Below are 24,768 nucleotides of genomic sequence, written 5' to 3'. Positions count from 1 at the left end.
TACTTAAGCAACTTAATATTTTGCCCTTGGTCATCTAGTTCATGCTATAACTAGTTAATTTATGCTTTAATCTAGTAAAAACAGAATTGCAGATTGGGAAAACAACAGACTACTAAATATGTTAAACTTGTGTTATAGTTTACTGTACATAATTGTCCTGTGTCATATTTCTTTTGTGGTGTGTTCCTGTTAAGTATCATTATTTATTTTACTTACAAATTTATTTTTTCTTACTCTACTGTAAGTAGCATTTTTGACACATACATCAATTAAGAAACTGAAAGGAAAATAGTGCCCAAATTTTCACAGCTTACTGGTTTTTGTTGGGTTTTTTTGTCATATCTTGATAATTCTGTGTTGTCTTTCCACACTCAAATTGTCCCCCAGAGACCTTTAAAAGGAAAAAAAAAATTTGTAGTTCTTGTGCAGCTCAGTTGTGGGTTTAAAGAAGATTAAGTCATACTGACAAAAGTGATTTCAAGGTGGAGTAGAATTATATAATACAAGTTGCATTTCAAGTAGCTAAGCGATGTGTTAACAATCTAGTCCACGTAGCAGCAGCTTAGTATGAAATAGATGGCCACTTCTTGTGAGTGCAAAGTAGACCATAGCTTGAAGTAGAGGTGGTACATTGATATTTCTTCAAAAATCAGCAAGTGCCACCTATTCAGCTGTTACTATATTGTGAAGGGAGGGCTGCGTGCCAGTGATCGCCTGTTGCTTCTCTATTGTGAGCCGACAAGAAGTCTTTGAAGTCTTCTTCTGAACAGCACAGTAGGGGATACGGGTCTTTGGACATGTGGAGGAGACGTTCAGGAAGGCAGCCTCGGGAAGCAGTGTGAGAAGGGTTATGTGAAGGAAATACATCAGATGCTACTAAATGGTGATGTGTCTGTAAAAACCCAGAACATTAGTCTTAACTTGCCCATGTTTTCTGCAATGGTCTCTTTCTTTCCTTTACCTAGTTGTTCTCAATCCAGTTTAAATATGTACCTTGTGTTGGTATGAGAAGGTGACTCTCAAGCATTTTCATAACTAACAGTATTATCTGTGAATTAGGATTTAAAGAAAGCTCCTAAGAGAAAAGTGACATCAAATCTGATAGGAGTTTTTCGGAAATGTATTATTGCTTTGATTAGAAATATGACTTTCTGTCTTTCCCAGTTTGGAAGGGAAACCCCTATTTGTACATTTGCACAGCACTTGTTCATTTTCATTTGATGATATGGATCATGGTATTTTTTTTTTTTACACAAATAGCGTTACAGCTGCTCTTTATTTGATCTTCTAAAGAGACAAAGATGTGCAAGGATTCTGCCTGCTCTGTCTTTCCTACCGTGTCATCTGTTGTTTGGGAAAGAGTCCTAATTTGCAGCAGATACAAAACTATTTGTTGAGTTGCAGGTTTGCCAGAAATAAATGAAACCATTAATTACTACATTTTTTGAGCAGCTGTTAATGGATTGGGATAAGAAAACTGTACATTAGACTACTGGTTAATTACAAGAACTGTAATTGTTTAATGTGGCTTTTGCGGAATGAAATTGCAATACCAGAGGAGGTAAATTCAGCCAGTTTTTGAAAATTGTACATGAAAATGTGCACATGCTTACACTGCATTAAAGCTAAGGAATGCATAGCTGTTTTACTAGGTGATTCACTTCTGCTGTCATATGAACACATATTCCCAGCAAAAATACTTTTAAAATAAAGTAATAGTTAAATAAACATTTTAATTCAAGTGTAAAATTAATAAAGGTAGATAGTTAATATCTTGTAACCCCAGAGCTAATAATGCAGGAGATTCAGATATAACATTAAAATCCAAATGTGTTTACATCATTAGAAATTAACAACTAAGCAGTTTTATCTCCTCTTTGGAGTGCCATGAAGCAGTAACTGTACTGTTATGATTGGTGCTTAATAATATTTGCAGTTCCAGATTAAATTATGTGAATGTTTGAGGGCACATTGCTTTCCTCCCTTGCTGTCACCTTCAGAGACAACATTATTCCATCGGTTTGGTATTTTTCTTTGGGAAGCATAAAAGATGGTGCCATTTTGGAAGAGGGCAATTCCTGATTGAGCTTTCTATACTGTGGCCCTGTTTTTAAGGTCCCAACAACATTTTTATTTGGGAGAGGTGGACAAGATGACAGCAGTGTTATTGTTATTTAAAATGTAGCCAGTATTTGATGCTTTAATTTTATGGAAGTTTTCAAGCCTCAGTATTTGCTTCATGGGTAGATTTAAAATATCCATTGATTAAATGAACATCAGTCATTAAGTGTCTTAAAAGTATCATATTTTAACTCAACTACCATAATGAGAATATTTGCAAAAGTAGCATGAATTTTGAAAAGACCATGCTCTGTTTTGAAAATATATTTTTCTATGTGATCTGAGCAGTCTCATTGCATCAATGCAAAACTAGTAAAGTACAAAGCCACAAGACAAATTTCATTCGTTTTGCACTAAAATCTAATATGCTTTATAATATTGTACATAAATAAACTGCTAAATGATGCTGAAAAATTTTCATTTTAAGTTGAATTCCTGGTACACATTAGTATGGTAACTAACAAGTAGTTAGTCCCAATTTAAAAAAAAAAAAAAAAAGTATAATAAAAAAATCAGATAACCTCTAGAAATTTTGTAGCCCTGGATCCACCTGATGTACCATCTGGATTGAATTTTCCACTGAATGAACTGATAGCAAATTTCTCATTTTCAAGTACCTGAATTTTAGCACATGGTATCCTTGTTTCTCACACTCAGCTGCATTAGCCTCTCTGTTCTGCTCAGGTTTGTGCTCCAATTTGGGAGTCTCAGTGTACCTGTCAAAATGCTAGTGGCATAAGGATAATGTTAATTTGGGCTTCAGAGGTGTGAAGACTATTCCTGCTATTTAAAGTCTGGGCAGGAGCCATGAACAATAACTTGCACTGCAGTTCCACAAACTATTCAACCTGTTGTTGAGCAGCATTGCAATCAGAAGAGGCTGGTTTGCAGTCCAGTTTTGCACCACTTGTTTGTCCCAGCATCTCCCTGGCCATGAGAAATTTAGATCTTGTCTGTCTGGTTCATGACACAGACACATGAAAGCTGCTTACCACAAATATAAGGATGCATAGCCATGCATGAAGGAAGGATGGGTTTGCCTCTTTCTGTTCTTATTATAAATTAAACTGCTCATGCAATTTTTACATTGAGTTCCTACTAATCTTGAAGGGATCCCTGAATCTCATATCCATAAAGCAGCATCCACTGGTGTGCATTCACTAAAATCCTGAGGGACAGACACACTGACTCAGACTATGGGTTTGTGTAAGGAGAGAGGTGGTTTAGAAGAAAATTGGAGTAGTTTGTTCCCAATTTCATAGAATTTTTCCTGTTTATTTTATTTGATATTTTGAAATTGTGAATATTTACTATAATACATTTAAGCCTATCTGGAAAATAATGTTCAGTAACTGTCCTAGCCAAAAAGAAGAAAAGGGCACTGTTCAGCTTTCTCATTTTTTGGATTTCGTAGTTTGTTTGCCAAGGCTTCTGTTACTTTATATATATATATATATATATATATATATATATATATATATATATATATATATACACACACATGTATTAGAAGTTTTAATATAATTAATTAATAATGTAGAACAGGAAGACATAAGTGAAGCTTTTGCTCTTAAAAAATTTTGAAACTGAAAAGAACAAAAAAATAAATCAATATTTCACTTCCTCTTATCTGCCCTCCTTTTTTGTTAGAAAGGCAAATTTTTCTTTCCCTCCTACGGACACAGACCCCTTGTACTCAATGAAGTTCCATGTGAATTACTGAAGGGAATGGGTGCAGAGTGTTGTGAAGTATAATTTGCTTAATATTCAGTCTTACCTTTAGTGATTATTTTTTCTCCACTCCTTATCCCAGTTTGCACACAATTATGTCTAAGTCTATCAGATTGACTGCATTATAACTGTACTATCTTGGACAGAAAATTAGATTGTTTGAAGAGTTGTTTCTCAAGCATAGTATTAAAAATAGGGAAGTAGAGGGACTAAGGAGGAGAATGATGCTGGGTTCAGCTGCAGACCTGTTATTTTCTTGGAAGTGGTTGGAAGGCAGTAGGTTAAGGACTGACCAGTAGTGTTTGTAGTGTGACAAAAAGCTTCTGGATCACTGGTCCAGATCTAGGTCTGAATGACTGATTAAAAATCATTACATTGTGCTGGCTGTTTACCTATATTAATTGAATTATTGCTCTCTTAGAGTGGACCAAGTTCATTCATGCCTGCTCACCTTCACAGCACAGATGGAAAGAAAGGAACTGATATAATAGGTTGAGTGTCTCCAGCCTGATAAGACATTTTCCTTGTTCCATTTCTAAGCCACTGTATTAGTTGTTTGTGGATTTTTATAGTTTTTCTTCTTGCTTTGTAAAAGTAAAGGATTTTGAATATGGTTCTAAAGTTTGAAGTAATTTAATCTACTCTATATGAATGTAATCCAGAACTATATAGGTAGGATGTGATTTTTTTAAGTCTTTTCAACATAGTACATTTGTCCTGCACTGACTTTATTTAGTGAATGTCATACTTAGTAAACAAATGTATGTCCAGAAATAGCTGGAAGAAATAGTGTAGCTGAGTAAGCTATCGAGTCCGTCTGTGGAAGTATCTGTTCAAGCCCACGGTTATTGCTCAAGTCATAAAGATTTTTTCCAAATCATTTCAGAGCTGGATCAGGGCCCATAGCTCTTTGATATCAACAATGTTGTTGCAACATGAAGAAAAACAGAAGAATGTTTGCTTTAGAATTTTAAAACAATATTGTCCTGTAACAGGATGGTATTCTAGTACTGCAACCTATTTTCTAACTATGTTTCACCATTACACACACAAGGGCATTATTCATTTGTATCAGGTGTTGGTTGACATTAAAACAATAAAACAATATTTTCTGTCAAAAATATTTAGAAATATTCTCAATGAATATAAAATCTATGTTCTGAATGATTATAAATGTTAATTTCCTTTCTTGAAAACGTGAAATCAGGTCATTTGTTGAAGAAAACTAGGTTTTAGCTATTTAATTTCTAGCAGAAGTGGATTTTTCGTTTGTTTTATTCCCTCAGTGTTCCTTGGTGACTTGTTTGTACACCAGGATATTGGTTTGGATTTGCCTTTGCTTAATTCATATACTTTTGATCAATTCCAACTCATGCCCAATTATATTACACTAAATTAACATAATTCAACAGATGTTGATATTTAAATGTTTTCTGGCATTCACATCTTGGACAGCTGTCTTAGAGCTTGGGGAAAAGGCAAACATTTAGAGTTAAATGCTGAACATATGCTTAAATTACTAATTAGAAACAAGAAAAAACAATGCATTATCCTTTCTGAGGGCAGTAGGTGTCCACTACAGAAATTTTTTCTAGAGACTTAATTCACAAGTAAAGTACATCAGTCACTTGAGCTTGTGTATCAAAACATATGTAGTGATATAAGTTTTTATTTTCCATTGTGCTTGCTGATATTATTCCAGTATGGACTTGAGTGTGTAGATTTGTAGAGTTCAGGAAAAATCTGGACTACTTTTGTGTCTGAATGACACTTAAAAGTGCTGAAAAAGATAACAGAAAGGAACATATTAGGATTTTGTATTAGGTGATGAAGTAATCTGATGGGGCCAGGGGAGGATTGTATTTTTCTCGTAAGAGGATTTCACTAGGCCTTTCAATAATACAGGTATGTCACCCTTATGTTTAAAGTTACGTTGTGAACAGATTGGCATCGTATAAAAGCAGTTTGATAGAGTTGCATGGTTTCATCACATCTGCTTAAGATTTAATAAAAGGAAAATGAAGTGCATAGCGCCTGTGGTTGGCCTGTGGCTTTCGCACTTTTGAAGGCAGATGAAGCAATCTGTTGTATAGATGATGTCATTCTCTAGACAAGTCTGAAGAAAAGCTTTACTGTTTGTAAAAAATGTGAAGGAATCAAGGGTGGAACTGATTTCACCTGAATGGTGTCTGCTGCATAAACATTGTATTTCATTATTGTATTGCCAGTTCTTCAGCAGTGAATGAAAAGTTTCTGTAAAGGTTCTTAATGTATTTTATAGACAAGGCTGATTTGCAGCAGTATTCGTCTACCACTCTTAGCCAAGAGAGGAATTCTTCCAACAGTGTCAACGCTATGGTGCTGGGACAAGTGGGGATGGTTCTTTCTACAACCTCCAGAAAGTGAGCGTGAGGGAATATGTATGAATTTGTATATTTTTTTCACATATTAAAAACAAAATCAAGCAAACTATAAAACAAGATTTAAAAGTTTCTGATTTTCAGGAATCTGGATATATCCTTGATACTATGTATCATTGATGCTGCTTTCACGTGTTCTATAAAAGCCATGAAATCCTTCTAATTGAGTGGGAGGGTTTGATGGAAGTAGAACTAGTCTTCCTGTACAGCCTGAGCATATATCTCAGTGTCCCTCCATTGAAAGTATTTTTTTTTTCTGGAAAAGAGGCTCAGGTGTCCACCAGGAATGCAGCTGTCACAGTAGCTTTGGTGTAGGCTGTGCTGAGCATTTAATACACTGCCTGCCTAAATGGCCACCAGGCACACATGCGTGTGATGTGTTTCTGTGACAAATAACTAAACAGATTCCAGACACTGATTTGACCTGAAGTCAAGTACATTTGTACTGTGTGGTTTATCTCAAATGTTCTTAAAAAAATATTACTTGATTGGTTCTCAAAATTGCCCTATACCATAATACTAAGGTGTGGAGGCCAGATCTTCATTGTTAATGCAACTGTTTTGTTCACTCTAACCCATCTTCATCTACTCCCCAGAATGCTGGCCTCAAAGTAGTGTCCTGTGCATCTGCCCAAAGTGCACATGCACATATTTTACAGACTGAAAGAATGTAGGTACCTTCTTCAGAATGGACAAGGAGCCATCCCTCCCTAATTGTCCACAAGGTCACATATGTTCCTGCATATGTTACTCTAATCTGAGTGTTCAAATGGAGACCAGAGGCTGTGTCTGTGTTTTGGCCAAGCTGTGTGCTACAAGGAAAAGAGGAAATTTTTCCTTATAAAATTCCTTAGCCATTGTTTTTACTCAAATTTTTCCTGAAAAACAAATGTGCCTTCCATTTTTCAGTGTAATATTATGAAATCATCATGCATCTTTTCTGTGGCTGTATTGAGATACATACCAGAGGCAAAGGTTAGGAGTATTCATTATACCTACATAATACAGAATAACCTTCCCAAATTTACAGCACCGGTTGCCTAAGGTGTGTATTTGATGTGATACCTTTTGATTAAGTTCATATTTCTGGAGACTCAGGCAAATGGAAGTGTAGAATTTCGTGTTCATCTTATCTATAATAATTAGCTAATAGTGTAATTGGACATTTAGAAATACATATATAACAGGTTTTTAATGGTATTTACCTCTAAACTGATCATAAAATGTTCCATGGACTCTATTATATGTTCCATGGATGCTCTTGAAGTCAGTCTGTGACTTGTGGAAATCTAGGAAGGTACAGTAAGAATTAAAGTCCATCCAAGCTCTCTTATTTAAGCCGTGCTAATGGATGCACTTCCATTGGCCTCCAGATACATCAGGGTCTGCATTTTAAGTCAGGTAAGAAATGAGATAATCTGTACTGCAGGTCCATTCTGTATATAGGATATAAGCACCATTTCTGTGATATTTTTGTGTTAGTGCTACTTGAATAATGGAATATTTGCTCAGATTATTTTTTGATTTTATAAAATTGACCTGTTCCACACATTCCATTTTTTTAATCATTTTATTGGCTTGCTTTTCTGTTACACAAATGTGAGTTCTGTGTTTTTCATTGTTAACTACTGCTGTGAACATTGTTTCCCATACCCTCTACTCAATTCAAGTTTATAAGAAATTGTCCAGTTATTTCAAGCTTAAAGTGAGTCATGGTCCTCACTGCATTCTCTCTTCAGTCATATCCATATTCATATCTATTTTGTATCTATATTTTAAGACTGGGGTCTGACAGTTTCAATTAAATTTCCCCTTCAAAATAATTCTCTCAAGTCCCTTCTAAAATGCAAACTGGTCAGCTCTTGCCTTATTGTAATCTCTTGTGAAAGAAGTTCACTTTTAAACGTTTGTTGAGCCTCTCCATTAGCTGAAGCATTCAGTGGCGATAAACTTGCAGAGTTCTACAGCCATCTGCAGGAATGTGTCGATACTGTGGCAGAATGGTGTGTCACTGCTTACCCTGGATTTGTTCCTCACTTGAGAGATGTTGATTGGAATATAATGGGTAGGCAAGTACTGATCACTGCCGATTCATCTAATTGTGATATAGAAATCAGGCTTCTTGAAAACATTATTGCATCATAATAGTATGCAGCGTAGGATTTTTTCAAGTTAGAGTACAGATATTTAATAAATACCGTTAAACAAAAAATACACACTCTTCCACACCTGGCTTTGTCAGGATTCAGTACTTTTATGCGTTTTTGACATGAGCAGAACATAAAACAGTGAGCTTTGTTACTTACAAGTAATCTAAGCAAAGTAATGTCATCTGGTAAGTGATTTAACACTAAATAGACTAAGGGACAAAATTAAGTTTGCCTTTAATGATGCAACTGTTGGCACAATTACAGTGCACCAACAAATGCCGCTGCACTGATACCAGATAAAGCATTACAGGTTGCAAGGAAAGCGACAGCTGCAAACAGCGCACAGACAGAGTAAAGTTATCAACAGACATGTTCTTACAGTGAGACATATAAAATAAATATGCAAACATTTTGTATTTAATACAGTTGTACCCAGAATTCCCCTAAGGGAGATGACGGTCTTGCTAGTTTTGGACCGTTGCACAGATGCACATAAAGCTACCTGCTCTATAACCCTGTGTCTTCATTGTGTCTTTCTGAAGAGACTGTGTAATGATTATTGAATTTGAATAGGGTTTTTTAATTTGGACTAGAGGGGTTGGGTTTGCATTTTGGTGGGGATTAGGGTGTTGATTTGTTTGTGGTTGATTGGTTTTTATACACATGGAAAGATGGTGATTACAGAAGCATGTAATAAACCAGAGAGCTACAACTCATGTTCAGGAGTATCTGCTGTCCTCCTACACCCATTTTATTCTCCTTCTCAGTGACTGAACTGGTGAATTTAGAACTCTGATAGTGGCAGAGGTGATAACTAGTAGTGAAAGAGTTAAGAACCACTTTGTGGACTTGGTTGCTCAGAAGGTAGGATTTCTTTTAAAGCCATGAAGCTATAGTTCCCCTGCAGAACAGGCATTTATTTGGGGAATGTAACCAAATGGTCCATGGACTGCAAAGGTCAGGGGAGATAAAAGTCTAACATCGCCTATTATAAATGTCTTGGAGAGGCAAACATGTGTAACTGCAGAAAAGGCACTTATCAAAAATATTTGCTTATTGAGCTATGAAAATCATAGAAAAAGATACTATGTTCTGTAGGTATGGATAGCAATGTTTGGGGAGCTTAAAGAGACAGTTCTAGTCACGGTCCCAGAGTGAGAGCAATTACCTTGAAAAAAGAAATGGTAGGGAGACTGCAACTATTTCAGAAGGAGATAACAAAACTTCTGTCAGAGTGAATGTTTTTCACAAGAATGCATAGATGCTTGCGAATTGCTTTACATGTCCTTGCTTCTGTGAAGGTATTTTTTGTATCAAAACTACTTTTTATTGTGTTTATTGTTTCAGTAGCTTTTTTGTTGTTACTGCCTTTCCCAGCCTGTCTTCATTTGTGAAGCTCTTATGTACCACGCAGAAAGGAGAATCTAAACACAGTGTGCAAGATGAAACATGAATAAAAACTGACAGTGGCTTTTCCAGTGTTTTTGTTTAATACGTTGAGGCATGACACAACAACAACAACAAACAACAAAAATCTTGGCTTGCTGGTGTAAGTTCACACCAGCCTGGCTTTTGCAGCCCTCTTATTTCCCTCTGCCACAACTTTGCTGCTGCTGTGACACTTGCAGGCCCGCTCGGCCGTGGTGCAGCTGATGCCCTGTCCATGCTCATATTTTTCTTATTGACAGTGAGTGTTCTTGCCAAACGCCAGGGACCATAGTCACATCTGTTTGTCTCCCCAGCTTGTCTGAGGCTGCTTGGGAACACTGTTTATCCAGAGGGCAGCTTTAACTAGGCCTAATACTCTGAAAAGCCTCTATTTGTAAATGCATACAATGAGGCGACAAGTTCCTGTTGTCTTTCCTTAAAAATTATTCCATTTGACACTGCTTGCTCCAGTCCCTGTCACCAGCACGTCAAAAGCCAAGTTTTCAGGCAAGGTGGTCTTAACAAGTTTTATTTTTTCCCTAATAAAATGCCTAGCTTCCCTCCAGAGCCCTATTTATAAATGATAGCTGGAAGCAAGCTAGGGGTAAGTAGACAGAAGTCAGGCAAATAGCTTTCTTCCTTTCTGTAATACATGCTCTTCTGATTTAATGGTATGAAACATAATGCTGAACTTAGCCTGATTGAGGGTCGGAGTTCTCCCTACTTGATAATACCCCCATTACAAGCATTTCAAAATGTGCTGTGCAGCTTCAGAATACTACTTCATTTGGTCTACCTGCCAGTTCCACAGCACTGATAGTTTTTGCCTGTTCCTCTTAAAAAAATAAAATAATTTTTTTAAAAAAATCTTTTTGTTTTGCTGTTATCTAGATTGTCAGCGCATATCAAATGTTAAGACCCGGCAAAAGCAAATTCTGCTTTAGACTCATGAGTTAGCCTAGTGTTTGGTGTTAGTGGCCCTAAAACTGCATTTGACAAAGCTTATTTGGTGTTCTAGCATATTGTTATTTATTTGTGGTGTACAGAATTTTCGATGACAACAAAGAAATACCCACTCTCACCTTGGCTGGTGGTCGAGTTGTTGTGCTCGGCAAAGGCGAATGATTCATTTATGCTGAAGGAACAAGGCTGCCTTTCAGACGTTCATTGATTTTAAATTAAAAAGTAACTGCTATGTTCTACATGAAGGGTGACAACAATAACAAAGTAGTCCTTACTTAGTGTTATTTGTTGCAACTCCATTCGGTGTGCCTGGAGGAAAAGTGGGGAGACCCCAGTACCATAATCTCACAGATCAATAATCTAGATATCTCAATGTAGTGTAACAGATAATCAATTCTGGGTAAAATAACTCAAACACTGCTAGCTGTTACTGCTGGGGCTCAGGTCTTCAGGTTCAATTGCCTGACTTTATTAATTTTTATCTTTCATCCTAGTTGTATTCCTGGAGACTTTCTCCCTTTTTCTTTTGGAAGAGAAAATGGAGAGTCGCACACTGTTTAACGTATAATTTACCACACAACTTATTCTGCATGTTTAATATCAACGTTAAATATCGATCTATTGATGATTAAACATCTCTTAAATATTTTTTCTCTAACAATCGTTTCCCCGTATTGTATTTAAATATTAATTTTCTTTATTATACATTCAGTTATGAAAGGGTTACACATCTTTTTCTTTCAACATTTAGAACTGAAATTTTTCACCATGTTAATATACCAGTTCAACTCAGTTTCTGGATGTTAAAACAGGACACAGTTTCAACTTAGATAAATTGCAAGGAAAACATCTGTTTTAAAACAAAGAGAACCTAAATAAGTGTTGAAGTAGGGTTTCACTAGGTGAAGCTAGAGTACACTTCTGTGTGAAACTTAAATTTCTTGGAATATTTTACTTTTTAAATAAAAGTGCTGTTGTATTCGTTAATTTACTGTGACTTCTCAAACATATGTAGAGGATTGTACATTGTCATTTTTTTCATCAAGGTGTTGCTGCCACTCTTTTACATTATTGAGCAGATCTGAGGTCTCTCAACATTATATGACCATTTCTTATTCATTTGGAAGCAGCACAGCTTTAAAAAGTTTATAAATACAGTAAAGGATAAGTCGTATATCCACACTGAAACCAGATCCCGTGAGTGACAGGGTTACTATGCTACAGTAAACTCTCAGATGTAGTTTTCAACTTGTAATTTTATCAAAATTCACTCTTTTCCTGTGCTAAGAATCACAGTTCTTGGTAACATTTATGGAGATATATTAAAATTTTGGAGTTTAAGAAATTACTGCATTTTCCTCCCTTCTGTTCTTGTTCTTTCCAAAAAAAATGCCAGCTGCATATATTCCATTCTACACTGTACATTACCTTAAGAAATCTAATAACTGTAATTGTCCTCTACAACTATATTCCACAATTCAAAATGTGGAAATTTCAAATTTACCATCTTCTGTGGTACCTCACTTCTAAAAGCTGGCTTTAATGCAATAAGGCTTGGTTGTTTGCTATCCTCTGCAGATCTACCAGTTCTCCATTTTCCAAATGTAAGCTTGTAATTGTTTAATGAGTACCAGATACTGTTCTGCCGTGTTATCATTCTTACAACTTGCCAGTGAATTAGTACAGGACAAACTGCTGTGCTATGAGTTTATTTCATGTATCTTTGAAGAGTTTAGTGTTTCATGTTTTCTCATTTATTCTTCATCTTATCTTAAAAAAAAAAAAAAAAAAGAGATAATACTTTTCATGTAATAAATGTTGTTCTGACAGCCAGGCATTACTAGCCAATTGATAACCTACCAACAGTATTGTGATCTATTTAGATAATTAATCTTCACTATTTTCCTGTCAGGAGCAACAGTGTTTTTGCTTTATGTTTATCTAGAAAGATTGCCAGTTTTGAAAATTAAAAAACATTCCCTTTATATTATTCATTCCAGTAACAATTTATGATGCTGCATTTAGATACTGAGTGCTTGTCAACAAACATAATTATGCTTCGATATAAACAAGATTGGTGACTTGACTGTGCAGCTTCATCTTCCTTGAGAATGTTTTGATATAGGTTCAGATTATACAAGCTGTGTATTTATGTGGCAGTTTTCTTCTTTTGTTAATAGTTTTCTCCTGTAATTACTTGCAGGCAAACCAGCGTACACTTAGGATCATTGTGTATGGGAGACATCAAACGGAGAAGGAAAGCTGCTCCCCTGCCAGGACCCACAGGTAACCAATTTCCCTGGGACAGAACACAAAACACAAGATGTTAAATCTCTAAATACAAAGCAGTAGGTCAGTGACCTGGGGAAATGCTTGATAAATTGGATAACTTCCCATATAACTTCAGATATGTCCTATCCTTATTTATTAATGGAGATTAAGAAATAAATAGGATCTATTCATTCTTTCCTCAAACATTTCCAATTTCTAGTCCTTTGTAGCGTGACACTTCTTTGAAGAGAAGAAATCTTTTTTTCATAGACTGAGTATCACAGACAGTAAAGACTGTTGCTTATGTCTGTTCAAGCATTACAGGGTAGAAGACATAAGGTTTTTTTTTTTGTAATGAATGTATCTGAATACTATAAATACCCTACACAATAAAGACAGGATGTGAATTCTTGGGCAAACAATAGAAAATATGGAGATAAGGCTGTGAAACACAGCTATAAAATTAGTGCTGTAGATTAAATAAGAATCACTTGCAGGCACATTTCTGAAAGATTTTTACAGATGCGAGGTCACAACCATTGGATGCGTTTTGCTGATGTCACAGCTGTGAAATGACTTTTTCAATACCTAGCAGTGATTTATAGGACTCTCATCAGTTTGTTGTATTAATTATACATGTGCATAGTGGAAGGATTACATTGTGTGTGTGTGCCTATGTGAGGCTTTTTTTATATTGCTACTATGGAAATCTGAATTGCATGTCCTAGTTGTATATCAATTACTATAGCAACATATGCAACACATACAGCTCTTCCAATGTATTCTAAATAGATGTCTTTAGAGAAGCCTAATATTTGTATTCCAACTGAATTTACCCTCTTGAAAGTTCTTTGTTTCAAACCTCAGTGGCAGAAGCAGACCAAGAATAGTATTAAAAATGTTATAAAGGCACCTTAGAGGCAGCAGAAAAAAAGAATGTATGGGTCAGCTTCTGAGACTCTGAACATATGTGAAGTGAGAAAGAAAAATACTTAATGGCTGAAGAGAGAATAATATAATTCTTTCCACAAGGTGATTTTCACTTCACAACTTTCAAGTACTAGAGGATGTCATTGTGTACCAAGAGGCTATGAAGTATCATGAAATCAATTTTATTATTTATTTTAACTTGGGCTTTCTGCATTCAATATTTTATTTTCCAAGCTGACTCCTCTGTGTAACTTTGCAAAGCCAATATTTTGATATGAAGGCAAATACATTATGTGGTCCTTCAATCTTATGTATCTATATATTCACCATTTCTGAGGTTGTTTTGCCCCCAAAATTTGCCTTTACATGGAGAGTGACGGAGAATAATAGTGGATAAAGGTGTCAGGTGTGGTACTTTTATGTGTGTGTTCTGGGTTTGTTTTTTTTTTTTCAAGTTGAAGGCAATCTTTCCAATTTTGTTCTGGGCAGGAGGATTAAGAATTTTTTTCTGCAGTCTTGGAAAAGTCTTTTTTCTGCATTTGTGAATTTTTAAGCAAATAGAAACTTTGATAAGCTTGTACAATGTGTAGGTAGTGTATAGCGCTTTATAAATTATTAGTGTTTTCTCAAAGGGTAACCTTCCTACAGCTAAATTATTGTTTATCCATTGCAGGCCTTCTTGTCTTTCTCAGTATTTCCTACCATCTTTGAAAGAAGCAGGGTTTCCTTTTAGAATGGAAATATATTTGGAAATTTAGGTTAAAGTGAAAGATCGGTATGTGATTATTCTTCTTTTAGTAGTTTGTTAGCTAAGATATAGGAACAGAAGGACTAGATTTACAAAGAAGAGTTTGTGTACTTTTTGCTTGAAAGAAAGACAAGACAAAAGTTGTATATTTACATGAACAAAATTTGGAAGTGAAAAGAAGCGTTCTGCTAGTAATTGTCCACATTTAACACCACAGTGAAACCTGAAAGGCTGTCTGTAAATGAGTCATTAACTACAAACGTTTTCTTGAGCTGTATGTGCTGCAAATTAGCCAAGTTTCATCTGAGCCAATCCATTGAAAAATGTATTTTCAGAATTCACTTTTGCATTTTTTGAATAAATTACATGAGTAAATTAATTCTTGTAGCACTCTGTAGGGTGTTGAAAATGGTCATTTATATGTTTAGGTTCAGTAGCGCTGAAGAGAATGACTGGTGATCCTAACGAAGTATTGAAATACTTTCTCTGGTTTTGAGTCTCACAAGGGTAACACCTGCTACATTCAGACACCTTACAAAGCCAGAGACTTCTGTAGCAAGCAGTGTTATTGGTTAAACATTTATTAATTGTGACAAGAACACCCAATTTATTTCAGTACTCCATCTTATTTACTGCTCTTTCACCTTTGTATTTTGTATTGAAAAAGTAAAATGAATATTGATAGAGTTAGATATTGATTTCTAAATTTATAGCCTGTTCTCAGCCTGGAGTCAAAGTCACATACCAATAGGTTTGTGTATATTAGTAGCAAAGGATGTAGATTTACTTGTACAGCAATGAGAGACTATTGAAGCAAGAAAGTTCAAGCAGCACAGAGAATTTCATAGTTTCAAAAATGTCATTTGTAAAGGTGAGGAAGAGCTGTGTTGAAAAGCAGTGAAGAAAATGGGAGATCATGTAGCTTTGGATTGTTAGGGGCTGACAGTACTGAAACAGGAGGGTCCTATTCTGCCTTTTTTACTAAGATAAATTTTGTGGTTTGTGGATGCTTTCTACAGCCCCATCTGTGTTTTACTGAACCTAGATAATTAATTAGTTTATCAAGTACCAAAAAAAGATACTAGTACTTCCTATGATTTCTTTTAAGAATAAGGTGGTGTACATTATAAACATCTGGGTTTTTGCACAGCTTATTCCATGAAACCAATATTATTTCAGTGATTCTAGACAGATTTGGGACCAGGTAATTCACAGTGACTTCATGCCCTCTGACCACCTGAGTGGTAGAGCTATTTCATATGACACCCTGACATATTTCATTGCAGCAATACAGTACCATAAAGTTTTTATAAAAACCTCTTAGACAAACTAATATATTGTTATGGAAATAGCCCTACCAAAACTGGGTCCAGTGTTAATGAAAATAATAACAAAACAACAACAAAAAATAATTTGTATGCAAGAGAAAGTACATTGTCTGCAGAGAATTGTTACTACTGGAAACCTTGAAACCTATGAGAATGTTTAGAGCCATTTCAGTCTTAGATTACCAATTTTAAAGTCTCATATCAAACCAGTAGATGCTACAGAATTTTCAATGCCATGCTCATACACTGAATATGCATTTAACCCGGTTCCTTTCCTATTGACTTGGTCTTCTGTACAAGCTTTTTTTCTCATTCAGCTCCTGTTAGATCCTGAAGACCTTTTAGGTTATTGTTCTTTTTTTTTTTTTTTTTTTAATGAGAAACCTCTGAATCTTGACTGTTGGAAAAAATCACCAGATTCTGCTTCACATGTGTGGGATGTTAATAACGTGATTTACAGAATGTAGAATGTCTGATTCATAACAAAAACATATTTGTGTGCCTTGTAAATAGCCATTTATGTCTATTTGCAAATAGCCTTTTTGCTCTGATGTTTACATAGCATGTTTTACAGTTTGGAGCAGTGGTGAAAACCTGCAAAGACTAATTTTAAAAAGAGAAAGCTACTTTGTAGTTAAAATACAGAGAATGTACATATAAAATATATGAATTGTTATACATGTTATAAGCACTAATACTTTCATTTTACGAAAGCAAATTTCAGATGTAATTTTTTTTTATCTAGTTGGCATGTTGCATGCTACACTTCCGGCTGGTACTGATTGAAATGACCAAGTTAAATGTCTCATTTTAAAGAATGTGTTTTAATGAAAAATATGACAGATTCTTAATTACAGCAGAAATACTGAGCACTGCTATAATGCCATCATGACTCACTTTAACAAGGTAATCAAAAGGGTACATGTTTTCATTCCTTTTTAAAAATTGCCAACAGAACAGCTAAGCAAACTATTTTGCTGATGCTTAATATGTCAGTGATTAAAAATTGGACCTGAATATCTGCAGTACTGAAACGATGATTTGAAAAAGATTGTGATTACACTGTGATAACAGAGGTGGCTGAGGCTGAGTTTGTGATGAAGGTCAACTTAGTGAGATAGTTGCAGAGAAAGGGTAGACTTTTGTGTACTTGGATGAACTGGCAGTAAATTCCCAAAACTCTAGGCTAACTGCTATATGCCCGCTTCTTTTTTAGCTTGATCATTGCTTTTCCGTCTACTGAATGTACAACTCCGTAGACTGAAATCCCTTTTCATAGGGCAGTGCAACATTGGCATGTGCTGTAACACTTTTCCTTATTGTGTTGTGCCATTTCTTATCCTTAGTCTACCAAAGTCCTTTCTGAGGTACACAGCATGTCTGCTTGGTCATCCAGCCTGTGGATACTCATTCTTGTTTGCTTGCTTTCTGCAGCAGGATTTTAGGGCCTGCTTTCTGGGGCTTGGGGGGTTTCGTTTTTGGGGGTTTTGTTGGGATTTTTTTTGGCTACCTTATTGTCTCACTAGATCAGTTTAAAAATTGAAAGACTGCACAGTGCCATCCAGTACTGGAAACTGCTATTCCTGCTGAGCAAAAGACTTTTCATGTTGAGCTGAGGTCATTGGTTCAAGCAGTGCCCCCTACATATGAACACCAGAGCAATGAGGAGCGTTAGGTAGCAAACTTCAGAAGAAAAGATCCGCAATGCAGCGAGAAACCAACATTATACTTGGAATTTCCTGATGGATTTCTTGTCATCTAGAGAGAAGACAATATTCTTCAGAGTGTACACAAAGACAATACAAAGTCAAGAAGAAACTCTCAGGTTTATAGGAGACAATAGTACTCATCCTTTCTTAATGCCATCATCTTCTCAAATATGGAAGGTTCAAAAATAATTTCTCAGATTACTTTGGGTATCTTTCCTAAGGTAGCTGTTTCTTTCTGGTTGTGGAAAGCATTCAAATTGCCTCTATTGAGGGTTTGACTCAATGATCCTTAAGGGTCCCTTCCAGCTTCAGATATTCTATGATTCTGTGAGTTTTTTGGACTTCATTTCAACAATCATAAACCAGCTTAACAGAGAATATCACCAATGAGAGCATCCTTAATATATAAGAAATTTATGCTCAAAAAAGGATAAACCAGGTGTTTTTTCAAATTCCAAAGGTAGGTCTCATTAAAAAGTTGTATACTTCACTCTCAGTGAAACTGGTCGGTCAGTTGTGTGCTCTGCAAGTTCTGTTAATTCTCCACCTGGCACCATAATAAAGTGGTTCCTCACAGAGAGGAACCGCCTCCATTTTAAGTGCAGTTTGTTAGAACCATCGCCTTTTTCATTATACGCATTGTGCAGTTTTCCTAGAACTCAACTAATAATCATAGAATCATAGAATGTTCTGAGTTGGAAGGGACCCACGAGGATCATCGAGTCCAAGTCCTGTCCCTGCATGTGACAACCCCACAGTTCACATCATGTGTATGAGGGAGTTTTCTTGAACACTGTCAGGCTTGGGGCCATGACACCTCCCTGGGGAGCCTGTTCCACTGTTCCATCACTCTCTGGGTGAAGAACCTTTTCCTAATGTCCGACCTAAACCCCCTCTGGCACATCTTCCTGTCAGTCCCTCAGGACTTTTGGTAACCAGAGAAGGTTTGGGAGTTAATGTGCAAGGAGGAAGTACGTGTAGTTTTTCCCCAGTCAATATAACTTCGTATCCCAGCTCTCCACAGCAACCTCTCAGTTGATAGTGACTAGTTTTCCTTTCTCCCAAGGGAACAGGGAGCACTGCTGCAAAGAGGCCCTGCTATAGATTATGAAAATATCACTTTCTTAAAGGTTTGTTAGCATGTAATTTACTTTTTGAATAAGCAAAGAGGCCTATGTGTAAACTTGATAGCTTTATGCAGAGGGTTTTTGCCACTTCAGAGGAATAAAAGTAGCTGCTTTAAGATATGAGAAAATATTTTCATAATGTGAGAATAGAAAATTAATTGGTCATGTTTCCAGTCCAGGCTAGTTGGTGGTTTTGTTTTCAGTCTTTCTATAAAAGCTTTGCAATTGGTGGAAAAGTTTCTAATACAAGCTATTGTAGATGCCTATTATATTCTGGATTGCATAAAGAAAATTTTTGCTTTTGATTTCCACTACAATGAGAAGAAATTTTGATTTCTTGATTGTTAGAGAATTTTACCTTTCAGCCTATATATTGACACTGCCAGTGCTAATGTAGTAACTAAGATTTACGTTCTGATGCCTTCATTACTGATAGAGGGATCCCAGTGAGCACTGTTTGCATAAGTAAATAGGCAAATGGTTATTTAGCCTGTAGTAAAAATTATGCAGATGTATTTGCCTAGTTTTTAATGAAATGATCTTCATTTTTAAATTAAGATTATTTGACAGAAGATAATACTGTAACCACATAGGCAACAGAACAAGCAGTAGAAGTGGAACCTCAGCTCTGACATCCTGGCAGTTCATCCCTCTTGGGTTAGGATCAGATAGAGCTACCCTAATGTGCGTAGTCCTAACAGCAGTTTAATCCTCAATCATTCTGCTGAAATTAACAGTAACCGCACTGTCCATTTTGAGAGTATTACTGTGATTTAAATCCTTCCCTGTGGGTTTCAGTGTAAGGTCACAAGTCTCTTTGTAAAAGTCAGGGAATGCTTATCAGAAGGGAGCAATGTTGCTGAGTTTCGAGGGGTCTGAGCAGAGCTTTGGAGTGGTCCCCCATGAGAACGCTTCTTCCAAAGTGCCATCAGTGACGGTCTTTCTGTCAGCGTAGACAAGGCATAAAACTGACCCTTTTGGACCCAAGTGAAAAAATAGTCTTGGGTATCCCAGAGATTCCCCTTATGGAGGGATAAATGAGAATCTGAGAGTTCTAACTCTTCCCAACCAGTTTTAGAAGTAGTAAAGACTGAATGGGTGAGAAGTTACACTTCACACGTAGCATAGGCAAATGAAGCATGGAAGGAGAAGAGCACCTGAAAATCCGTTTCCAAGTGGTTGGTGATGACCAGTTGAACTTGAAGTTTAGTGTCCCAGTGTTCATCAGTGTGTGGATTTATGCTTATATATTCAGGAGAGTGAAAAATTTATTTAAATCTAGGGTCTATGCTGCAAGAAAGAATGCATTTACCCAGGCCGTAGTTATGAGACAATTCCTTTAATACCCCTTGCAATGGGGCAGTAGGAATGAAACTATGGCAGCGCCAATATTAGCAAAACTCTGCTGTGAATGCTGGATAAATATGGAGGTTTCCAACACCTACTGAAGTTATAGCTCTGTCCTCTCTGTTATTTTTGTCTCTGTGCTAGCTAGAATAAAACACAGTGCAAGCAGGCTCACCTGAACTATAATCATTCTAAGGTTATTTTTCAGACATAGTCTTATATAGCTTGGTGTGAGAGATATATAAAAATCTGGTATAAAAATGCAATATCAAGTATTTAGCTAAATAATCTGGTATAAATATGCAATATCAAGTATTTAGCTAAATAATCTGGCATTTTTGTAACTGTTTGTTTTTAGATACACAGCCATAGTATATTTAATTTTGAAAACCACTGCATGTACTGATTTTAAAAATAACAGCATGGAAGTTGGTTACACTCATGATGCTGACTGCACAATTATCCAAAATGGTTTTAAGAATATAAACATCTAGACAATCCAATTCCCATTTTGCTAGTTAGAGAGAGCTGGCATAAAAAGACACACTACAGCAATGTACTATTCTGTTTACGTTCCTCATACTATTGTCTTGTGCATCAGGATCAGTCCCTGCTGTTCTGGGCTCACTTGTCTAGTGAGGAGTCAGAAAAGAGAAAGAAGAGATGGAATATTAAACACTTTCAGAAAATGAGGGGGAAAGTGCAGTAGCTTTTAAAGTGAAGCAGCATGTATCGTTTCTCCTTCCATTGGCTGTTTATCCAACATCAATACGACACTTTAGGAGCCAAATTACTAAACAAGCTGCCAATTAGGCTTGCAGTCAGCTGGATAGATTAGTGGCTAAGAGAGGCAGATACAAGATTTTCATCTCTTGAGCCAATTACGCAAGTGAATTACCATCCACAATGCTCCTTGGAAGATTTGAGGTAGAAAGACTGACTCTGCTGTGATAGACATAAGTGAGATCCAGGGTAGGGGGTAAGGGGTTAGCAGGCCATGTATTGCAAAAATTACCCAAGCAAGAAGAGATCCTTCTAGGAAAGGATTTAAAGGATTTAAGGCTGCTGGGAGCGAAAGAAGAGGAAATAATAGTTGTGGTATGCTCTGCAAAGGCATTGCTGTTCTGCTCACAAGTCTTAATCATATAAAAGAAAGATGAAAGGCCAAGACTATATTTATGTACAGTGTCATTTTCTCAGAACTGTTTAAAGACCCATTTTCTTAACATCAAAAATAGTTCAGTGGCCAGAGATTAAATACCTCAATATGCCTGCATTCTTTTCTTACAACTGGGGAGGAGGGGAAAAAACAAACAAACAAAAAATCTTAAATAAGGGTTATTTCAGAGATTGAACCTAATTGTATTCTGATTTTATTCACCCAATATAAACCAAACACGCTTGATGTTAGTCTTACCCAGCAATTGAACCATTCAAATAAATGCCGTCACAATAGTGGTTTATGGGGTCACAGTTCCTTATTATTCTTTAATAAATGATAACTTAATTGCAGAGCTTTTATTTTTTTAGAAGCATTTTGCAAATAAAATGGATCTGTCAGTTCAAAACTGTGCATAGGCTCATTTGTTTCCTGCTGAAGATGTTGTACACTGGTCTAACATTATTTCTTAAATATGAAGCAAATTTAAAACCTGAACTTTTGCAAGCTGTTGTATCCAAAAATGATTAGACAGATGTGGAGCCTGCAGCAGCATTAGACCTCTGATCTGATTTTAGCTTACAGATGGAATTAAATTAATTCATGGCAATCACTGTAAAATCAAGGCTGTGGCACTGAATGCTAGTGTACTGTTTAACCAGGACATACCTGTCTCAACAGCTGTTAAGACAAATTACATACCTTTATTTTTCATTGAAACCAGCCTTTAATGCCATCATAAATATCATACCAAAATTAACAAATATGATGACTTCTTTGTTTTCCCCTTCCTATTTTGCCTTTTTCTCCTCATAGATTCCGTATTCCATGTATGTAAGGTCATATGTGTAATACTTGTAGACCTTGAAGTGTGTCTGTTCACATACACAAAGCTTTGAGGTCTGGCTTTTTTTGTTTTAGTTGGCAGTATTGCAACCAGAAGGACCGTAAGTGAGGGTGTTTTACAGCGCTGTCTTCTCAAAGCAAGTTACTCTTCCTTAGTCTTTGCTCCTCACTCATGTACTACCAGCCACTTCTACATGCAAGCTACACATCTGATAGATCAGGAACCAAATTGTTACAGCTGCTAAAAACATTTTCAAGTCTGTGGAAATAAAAGGGTCTACACAGGAGATTACAACAAATTAGTAGTCCAGAGTCTTCCGCTTAACTCCTGGAACCCCATAAAGCCTCACACAGCAGTAAACTTAGAACAATGTATCCCTGCTGCTTTTTTTTTTTCTTAATTAATCTGATTTTGCAGAGCAGTTTTTTGTGGGATGGTGCAATGGGTTGTGCTCTTGCTCCTGGGTGGGTTGAGGCCAAACACATCCCAGAGGTAGCACAGCCCTTTTGAAGGCCAATGTGCTGGGACCATTCTCTCTCACAGTCCCTCTCGCAGTCCCTACTGGCTAGTCCAAGAAGTGCCATGGGCATGAATTAAAAACTGAACTTGAAGATGAATATTGCAAGGACAATTACTGCTTTTAATTAGAAAATAAAAGCCCAGAGCACAGAATGGGGGTCTGGGGAATAGCACACAGTATAGCATGATTTTTAAGAGCTCTCTCCTGTCATGCAGTCAATCAGCAAAGCAATTGTTTTTTTTTCCTGATTGCTTATTGGTGGTGGAATGGTGAAAAAGGGCAATACCATTATCTGTATTCTTCTGATTCAAGTAAAATATGTTGCATTACTGATTAATATTCCTGCAATTTTCACCTGTCATTTGAAAACCTCAAGACATATGTAGATATGTATTTATACAAAAACTGACTACACTGCAAAAAAACGGCCTGTGTATATTAAATCTCTCTCACAATTAAAATAAAAGCTACCCATGTTCACCTCATTTGCAAGGAGTAATTAGTCAACTAGTAATACAGGCAAATTGGGTGGCTTTTTGATTTTGACTTATTCTTGCTACAACAAGAAGCGTCCAAACACATGATCCTTTGGACAGTGTGTGCTGTTTGGTTGTTTGCCCAAAAGTGAGTTGAAAACCAAGTTTGTGGTGGTTTCTTTTCTTTTTCTGTTTTTAATCTGATGGCATATAATAATAAAACAGAATTCCTCGGGGAATATTTTGGTATGTACAGTGGAAGGAAAAAAAGTTATAATATACATTGTAGAAGTACAAAAAGTATTCCAATTATTCTGTCAGTCATAGGAAAAAAAAATGCACTATTTTGAAAAAACAAAAGCATCAGTTTATTAAAAAATAACACGTCAGGGTACAGATTGTTCTTTCGTATGTTTTTTTGTGAGGCTGCTCTGGTGGTTTTGAGAATTGAAATTCATATAGGAAGATATAACATCTGTTACAAGAGAAGGTCTGTAGGTTTTTCCCTCAAGTAAACTAACAAGTAAGCTGTTTACATTGTCTCCGGCGATGCCTTGCATACCATTCCAGCAGTATTGCTGTCTTTGCCTAAGCAGCATTATGAATGGTTTAATATTTCCAATTCTTGGATGTCATGAAATATACTCTTACCATTGCTCTTTCCTGCCTGGCAGATCTGTTGGATTTTTCTTCTCTTATAAGTTTCCCCCTTAATTTTTCCACAGATGTTCATTAGAATGATGCTCCATTTCTAACCATCACTTGTTGTGAAAAGTGGACCAAAACAGACTTCCAGGATTTTTTACCTGTGAGGTTTGCTGGAACTTTTGTTGAAACAGTAGCCTTTTTTCCTTCTCTTTTTTTGAGCTAGAAAGGATAACCAAGAAGGTTGCAAAGCCTGTGTTGTGTATGCCAGGCAGTGTCAGGGACTCATCTGTATGAAAATTGCCTCTGCCTGTGGGGGCCTGAAAAGAAAGGAAGTCTTGGACATTGAATTTTGTGCTGGTCAGTTCAAGAGGAACCCTCTTGGGGACTGGAGGCTGCTAACTTAAAAGCCTTTATTTTAAGCCTAGCATTAAGCATAGCTTCAAACCAGTATTAAAGAATGCCTCCTCTCAATGCATTTCCCTTTTTCTTTAACTCAGGAACTGAGATATACTAGGGAGCTGTCTACCTTTTATGTAGCCAGCATTTTACTGAATATGAACAGATCTGTAGTGGATAAAGCTGGAGTACTGTAAATTCATCTTCACAGTCACCGTGAGGGTTTTAATGTGCAGCTCTCATTTTGAACTTATGTCTGTACCTGTGGTTTCCACTGTGGGGCTTTGCCATTTGTATGTGTGTGTTAAATAGGACTTTTCAGAAGTGTATGTTCAACTTTTCTGATGTTCTTGCTTAGCAAGTTAATATAATGATGAGCCAGCTGCTTGCCAATGGAAAATTCTTCATTGAAGACATTATAGTCTCCAAAAGCACAGAACCATAGTCTC

The 24,768-nt window shown here is 36.3% G+C and overlaps 1 protein-coding gene across 1 annotated transcript in view; it reads left to right on the top strand.

The window, feature by feature from the left end:
* GPATCH2 (G-patch domain containing 2) overlaps positions 1–24,768 on the top strand; it is a 123,440-nt gene that overhangs the window by 93,885 nt on the left and 4,787 nt on the right. Inside the window, exon 9 of the mRNA XM_005499970.2 lies at positions 13,017–13,099. Within this exon, the coding sequence (XP_005500027.2) occupies positions 13,017–13,099 (83 nt within the window). The remainder of the gene's footprint in view (positions 1–13,016; positions 13,100–24,768) is intronic.

Source organism: Columba livia, chromosome 3 (genome assembly GCF_036013475.1).
Source record: "Columba livia isolate bColLiv1 breed racing homer chromosome 3, bColLiv1.pat.W.v2, whole genome shotgun sequence".
NCBI lineage: Eukaryota > Metazoa > Chordata > Aves > Columbiformes > Columbidae > Columba > Columba livia.
This window is presented reverse-complemented; position numbering and strand designations above follow the sequence as displayed.